The sequence below is a fragment of the Boleophthalmus pectinirostris genome, unplaced genomic scaffold, assembly GCF_026225935.1.
Source record: "Boleophthalmus pectinirostris isolate CB_2022bp ecotype Guang Dong unplaced genomic scaffold, ASM2622593v1 HiC_scaffold_7, whole genome shotgun sequence".
Classification (NCBI taxonomy): domain Eukaryota; kingdom Metazoa; phylum Chordata; class Actinopteri; order Gobiiformes; family Gobiidae; genus Boleophthalmus; species Boleophthalmus pectinirostris.
Genome location: NW_026571473.1, coordinates 39,764,647 through 39,772,146, shown reverse-complemented (window position 1 = coordinate 39,772,146; position 7,500 = coordinate 39,764,647). Strand labels below are relative to the sequence as shown.

General features: G+C 46.9%; 2 protein-coding genes across 2 annotated transcripts in view; both read left to right on the top strand.

Moving 5' to 3' along the window:
- LOC110168539 (zinc-binding protein A33-like) overlaps positions 1-1,453 on the top strand; it is a 1,512-nt gene extending 59 nt beyond the window's left edge. Inside the window, exon 1 of the mRNA XM_020933975.2 lies at positions 1-1,453. This exon is cut by the window's left edge and continues 59 nt beyond it. Coding sequence (XP_020789634.2) covers positions 1-1,382 — 1,382 coding nt within the window. The 3' untranslated portion in view covers positions 1,383-1,453.
- The window catches only part of LOC110168541 (zinc finger and SCAN domain-containing protein 2-like), a 126,925-nt gene that overhangs the window by 48,618 nt on the left and 70,807 nt on the right, over positions 1-7,500 (top strand). The gene's annotated exons all lie outside the window — the stretch shown is intronic.

The window sequence follows — 7,500 nt, the reverse complement described above, 5'->3', positions numbered from 1 at the left end:
CTGCAGTGGAGGACTTTCTGACCTGTCCTGTTTGTCTGGAGACCTTTAAAGAGCCAGTGTCTCTGGGCTGTCACCACAGCTTCTGCTCCGTCTGTCTACACAACTACTGGGACCAGAACAGCACCAGGACCTGCCCCGTGTGTCGCAGGAAGGTCTCGAAAGACTTTCTAGATGTGAACTTTGCTCTGAAGGAACTGACTCTGTCCTTTACACAGAAGGAGCAGGCTCCAGGAGGAGAGAGGCCTGTGGTGTGCTCCTCACACCCAGAGCAGACGCCTCTGTTCTGCCTGGACGAGAGGCGCCCTCTGTGTCCTGTGTGTGAGTTCTCTCTTCACTCGGGGCATAAGGTGGTGTCTGTGGACTCAGCTGTGAGTGAAGTGAAGGAGCAGCTGCGCTCACAGCAGCAGTCTCTGTCCCAGAGGAGAGAGCAGGCCTCACACGCACACACTCAGTGTGAGCAAATACAGGAGCTGGCACACGCGCAGGTGGAGCTCTGTGAACGCCACATCAGGGGGGAGTTTGAGCGGTTACACCGGTTCCTCCAACAGGAGGAGGAGTCTGTGCTCAGAGCTCTGAGACAGGAGCAGAGCAGACAGGCCCAGGCCATAGAAGCACAGCTACAGCAGATCAGGGAGGAGCTGTGTACTATGGAGCAGAACCTCCAGACTGTGGAAGATCTACTGCAGAGACAGAGCGTGGACTTTCTCACACAGTACAGACACACTCACAAAGACACACAGACTCTGCTCTCACAGCACAGCCCACAGCTGGGACCAGGACTCCTGATAAACCAGGCCAAAGTCCTGGCCAACGTGGCCTTCAACGCCTGGAACAAGATGAGAGCCCTGGTGAGCTACAGTCCAGTCACTCTGGACCCAAACACTGCAGGCAGACGGATCCATCTGTCTGAGGATCTGAGGGGGGTGAGACGTGGAGACAAACAACAGGTCCCTGAAAATCCAGAGAGATTCTGTAAATATGCCTTTGTTCTGGGCAGTGAGGGCTTCAGCTCTGGCTCTCACCAGTGGGACGTGGAGGTGGGAGATCATCCGAGATGGAACATTGGTTTGGCCAAAGAATCTGTCGACAGGAAGGGAGAGATAGATATCACTCTGGAAAATGGACTCTGGTGTTTGGGCCTTTACAGGAGAAAATACTTTGGTTTTGGTAAAAAACTGTCCCTGAAGAGGAGACCTCAGAGGATCCGAGTTCGACTGGACTGTGATGAAGGGAAAGTGTTTTTCTTTGACGCTGGTGACATGTCTCTGATCTGCTCTCACAAACACAGATTCACAGAGAAAATATTTCCTTTTTTCTTTGTTGGTGAATCTGGTGACGCTAAAACCAAAGAGATTCAAATATTTTCCAGTGAAGATCATTAAACAGTTATAAACTTTTTTTTTTTAAACATTGTTATGATTTTATTTTATTTTTTATAAAATTACTATGTATAAGATAATTTTACAACTGTTTAACTGCCATTTTCATTTTCAACCATTAAAAAAAAAGAAACATTTTACCAGATCAAAATATGATGTAAACAGTTATTGTTGAAATCAGTTATTTTAATCTCAACAGAAATGAGCCTGTTCTTTTTTAAAGTGATGTTTCTGCTGTTGAATTCTTGTGTGTAAAGTGTCTGAACATAAAAACATTAAATTCCAAATGAAATGTGATGAAACGTGTCGTGTGTTGAACCTGTCAGAGTAAAACACAATAAAAACCCTGTGAATAATCGAGCAATAAAAGACGCCGTTCAAACTGTAGAAAGTCAAACTGTGAGTCAAAGTTCACTGTTCAGACGACGACTCAGCTACATTTACTCCAGTCACTTTTAAATTGGACTTTTCAGATACTTTTCTAGTCTCCTACTCGAGTAATATTTGTAGTGTTACTGGAGTAAAAGTTGTGCTTCCTCTTCCCACTGTGAGTGAGTCTAAAGTGACAAAAGCTTCACGTGACAAAATGAAACGATTTGAACATTTGTGTTTGTCGCAGCTGCTTCACTTCTGATTTAGTTTGTCTCATTTTTGTGTCTGTTCTTTGAAAACACCAGATTCTGTCACTTATTTCATGTTTTGTCACGTTCACTTTTTATTTTTTATTTTTTTTAATGATAAATCAGATGTTACGTCCTGACAGTTTCTCTCTAGACTTGGACAGAGTTTATTGATCCACAGGGAAAATGACTTGGACACAATAACTCACACATCACAATAGATTACAATAACACAGAGTTAAAAAATAAATAAATAAATTAAATATTAAATTAAATGGGCTTCATTCTCGGCCTCTATTGTCGATGCGGCTGCTCGGAGCTGCGGGCGTAAGGTCTGTGGTGCCTGTCGCGGCGGCAATCCCCGAACCCGGTGGTGGACACTGGAAGTAAGGGATGCTGTCAAGCTGAAGAAGGAGTCCTATCGGGCCTTGCTGGCTCGGGGGACTCCTGAAGCAGCTGACGGGTACCGGCGGGCCAAGCGTGCTGCAGCCCGTGTGGTTGCGGAGGCAAAAACTCTGAGCTGGGAGGAGTTCGGGGAGGCCATGGAGAAGGACTATCGGACGGCCTCAAAGAAATTCTGGCAAACCGTCCGGCGCCTCAGGAGGGGGAAGCAGTTCTTCGCCAACACTGTTTACAGTGCGGGGGGAGGGCTGCTGACCTCGACTGGGGACGTTGTCCAGCGGTGGAAGGAAAACTTTGAGGATCTCCTCAATCCCACTCTTCCAAGGAGGAGGCCGAGGCTGGGGGACTCGGAGGCGGACTCATCCATCACCCTGGCCGAAGTCACTGAGGTGGTTGGAAAGCTCCTTGGTGGCAAGGCTCCGGGGTTGGATGAGATCCGTCCTGAGTACCTTAAGTCTCTGGATGTTGTGGGGCTGTCTTGGCTGACACGCCTCTTCAACATCGCGTGGCGGTCGGGGACAGAACCTCTGGACTGGCAAACCGGGGTGGTGGTCCCTCTGTATAAGAAGGGGGACCGGAGGGTGTGTTCCAACTATAGGGGGATCACACTCCTCAGCCTTCCCGGTAAGGTCTATGCCAGGGTACTGGAGAGGAGAATCCGGCCGATAGTCGAACCTCGGATCCAGGAAGAGCAGTGTGGTTTTCGTCCTGGCCGTGGAACACTGGACCAGCTCTACACTCTCCATCGGTGCTCGAGGTTCATGGGAGTTTGCCCAACCAGTCCACATGTGCTTTGTGGACTTGGAGAAGGCATTCGACCGTGTCCCTCGTGGTGTCCTGTGGGGGGTGCTCTGGGAGTATGGGGTCCGGTCCCTGTATGACCGGAGCAGGAGCTGTGTTCATTGCCGGCAGTAAGTCAGACCTGTTCCCGGTGCATGTTGGACTCCGCCAGGGCTGCCCTTTGTCACAGGTTCTGTTCATTGTTTTTATGGACAGAATTTCTAGGCGCAGTCAGGGGCCGGAGGGGGTCCGGTTTGGGGACCACAGGATCTCATCTCTGCTGTTTGCGGATGATGTTGTCCTGTTGTCTTCATCGAACCAGGACCTGCAACGTGCACTGGGGCGGTTTGCAGCCGAGTGTGAAGTTGCTGGGATGAAGATCAGCTCTTCTAAGTCTGAGGCCATGGTTCTCGACCGGAAAAAGGTGTCTTGCCCTCTTCAGGTGGGTGGTGAGTCTTTGCCTCAAGTGGAGGAGTTTAAGTATCTCGGGGTCTTGTTCACGAGTGAGGGGAGGACGGAACGTGAGATTGACAGGCGGATCGGTGCAGCTTCGGCAGTGATGCGGTCGCTGTATCGGACCGTTGTGGTGAAGAGGAGCTGAGTCGAAAGGGGAAGCTCTCGATTTACCGGTCAGTCTTCGTTCCTACTCTCACCTCTGGTCATGAGCTCTGGGTAGTGACCGAAAGGACGAGATCGCGGATACAAGCACTCGAAATGAGTTTCCTCCGCAGGGTGGCTGGGCGCTCCCTTAGAGATAGGGTGAGGAGCTCAGTCACACGGGAGGAGCTCGGAGTAGAGCCGCTGCTCCTCCACGTCGAGAGGAGCCAGTTGAGGCTCAGGCATCTGTTCCGGATGCCTCCTGGGCGCCTCCCTCGGGAGGTGTTCCGGGCATGTCCCACCGGGAGGAGGCCCCGGGGAAGACCCAGGACACACTGGAGGGACTATGTCTCTCGGCTGGCCTGGGAACACCTCGGGGTCCCCCCGGAGGAGCTGGAGGACGTGTCTGGGGTGAAGGAAGTCTGGGAGTCCCTGCTTAGGCTGCTGCCCCCGCGACCCGACCCCAGATAAGCGGACGACGAAATGGATGGATGGATAGATTAAATTAAATATAAATGATAAAGAAAATGGTAAATTATATTAAATAAAAATGGTAATAAACTAAATAAGTAGCAATTAAAACAGCAAGAAACTGGTATTAATAAAACATAAATTATATAAATGTATATACAGTAAGTACTTTTACTTGAGTAGTACTTTTACCAAATACTTTTTTACTCTTACTTGAGTAATTTCTTGGACCTCCACTTTGTACTTCTTCTTACTTTAGTACAATGTTTAGCTCCTCTCAGGGACTGGGACCTGGAGCTTATTATTATTATTATTATTATTATTATTATTATTATTATTATTATTATTATTATTATTATTATTATTTTAACGGCTGTTCTAGACTTTTCTAGATCGCTCAGATTGAACGATTTGAGGCTTAAACTGGAGATGGAGCGAGTTTCTTCCGCTCAGGGTTTCAGGACGAGTGAGTTTGGAGGAACATCTCCCTGCTGGAGTTTAGACGTCTACATGTTTGGAAATTTGAGGCGTCTTGTCGTCGTGTCCGGGCGGGTGGAGAGTCTCTGCCTCAAGTGGACGAGTTCAAGTAAAAACAATTCATGTCTGTGAATTCATGTCAAAATCTACCTGTGACCGAAATAAATCATCAAATAAAAAAATAAATAAATAAAAGTCTGTCGGGGTCTTGATCTGGAGTGAGGGAGGACGGAGCATGAGATTGACAGGTGGACAGGTGCGGCGTGAGATTGACAGGTGGGCAGATTGACAGGTGGACAAGTGCGGCGTGAGATTGACAGGTGGGCAGATTGACAGGTGGACAAGTGCGGCGTGAGATTGACAGGTGGACAGGTGCGGCGTGAGATTGACAGGTGGGCAGATTGACAGGTGGACAGGTGCGGTCGCTGTATCGTTCGTTGTGGTGAAGAGGAGCTGAGTTTGGATTTAGCGTCAGTCTTCGTTCCTCCCCTCACCTCTGGTCATGACCCGAAGGACCAGATCCACGACACAAGAGACACAGATGAGTTTCCTCCACAGGGCGACCGGGCGTCTCCTTTAGAGACAGAGTGAGGAGCTTGGAGTAGAGCTGCTGCTCCTCCACGTGGAGAGGAGCAGCTGAGGGGAGGACGTCTGTTTTTTACTCTTTATTATTTAGGGCCGGGCACGTTAAAGGGATAGTTTGGATTTTTTGACATAAATCTGTGTGTCATCCCTGTCATCAGTGTTGTGCATCCACACCGACTTACCCCCCGAAAGCGCCCGGTGAGCCGAGATCGTGACCGGTTTTGGTGCTGAGGAAAGTAGTTCGGCAAGTTGTGTGGGGACTGTATACTAAAGTGTTTTTCTTCTCAAAGCAATATGTGTTCAAAAGAAGCTCTCTCGTTAGCTCTCTCGTTAGCTCTCTCGCGTGGCGGCGTCTGTGCATGGAAACACTGCCGAACAACTGAAGAAAGTGATGGATCGGTGCGCGGCTGTCACCTGGCGGCCGCGCGCAGTGGTACGTACGGAGAGAAAATATGAATAAAAATAAAAATTATGAGATCTGAATTTTTGGCGACGATGGTTTTGTGATGCAAATGTATCACTCTTTTGAACACATATTGCTTTGAGAAGAAAAACGCTTTAGTATAAAGTCCCCACACAACTTGCCGAACTACTTTCCTCAGCACCAAAACCGGTCACGATCTCGGCTCACCGGACGCTTTCGGGGGTAAGTCGGTGTGGATGCACAACACTGATGACGGGGATGACATACAGATTTATGTCAAAAAATCCAAACTATCCCTTTAACGCTTTAATTTTGCGTTAACTAATTAAGTCATTATCGCCGACAATTATTTTAACACCTTTTACGCAGTTTTTATTATTTATTTATTTATTTTATTGTAAACTTCTGTTTCTCACTGGCTTTTATTCTGAAAAAGTCCACCGTGAGCGTTTCTTTAAGTTTGATGTCTTTTCTTTAAACTTTTTTCATTTTTTTCTGACCACGTAAGATGCAACGTGTCCGAGCCTCTGCGAGTTCGGCCGCAGGCTCCGGCTCTGATCAGACCAACCGTGAGCTCTGAGCTGAGCTTATTTCTTCAGCGCTGCAGGTGTTTCTTTAGTTCAGCGCTGCAGGGGGAGTCACTGATTTACCCAGATACCACTGGAAGAAAAACTGTGATTGGTCCATTTCCATTCCATTATATTAACCCTTTGTTTCCTAAGAAATATCAGTCCAAGTTTACAACACTGATCTAGAAATTATTACTAGTGTCGTGTTTATTACTCACAGCATAAAAAATATTGAAAAAATATTTTAGTGATACAAAAATCCATTCAATATTTTTTCTTGGGCCTTCACTGAAAACCTTGAAGACTCTGAGGTTCCTCTGTGAAAGAAATGCTGTTTGCACAACAAATGTTTGGCTCTTTCATTTACATTTCCAATAAAAGTGCAGCTGTACTCTACTTTTTAATTCATTAATTGGTTTTGCGTATAACATGCGATTAATTGTGATTAATTTTTGAAATTTTTGCCCAGCCCTATTATTATTATTATATTATTTTGTGTTGTGTGAGCTCCTGTGTCCAAATAATTTCCTTTGTAGATCAATAAAGTTTGTCTAAATCTAAGTTCTGTCTCTCCTGGGCGTCTCCCTCAGGAGGTGTCTCATGTCCCACCAGGAGGAAGACCCAGGACACACTGGAGGGACTATGTCTCTGGACTGGCCTGGGAACACCTCAGGGTCCCTCTGGAGGAACTGGAGGAAGTGTCTGGGGTGAAGGAAGTCTGGGAGTCCCTGCTCAGACTGATGCCCCCGAGACCCGACCCCGGAGAAGAGGAAGAACATGGATGGATGTTCTGAACTGGTCTCTGTGTCAGATGCCCTCCCTGCTGATTCTGTTCAAACTTGTTCTTAAAGTCCAGGGATTCTTGGATAAGTTTAAAGATTTCTGTGTCTCGGGTGTGAATGCTCCAGGAGGTAAAATGTGAAAACACCAAGTACAAATTTAATACAATGTGATTTCAGATTCAGAAAGGGTTTAGGACGACTTCTACAACTGGGACACTGTGAAACAAATTAAGGAAAATCGAGTCGGTCTAGTCACATTTTCTTTGTATTTTGTTAATTTTTAAGCAGCTTTTCGATATTTTACCTAAACAAATGTCAGTTTATGTCTCTCTTTACTGTTGCAGGATCAGATTTGTCCAAAATAAAGACACTGGGACATTTCTTGTATAAAACTGAGACAAATCAGTGGTTCTG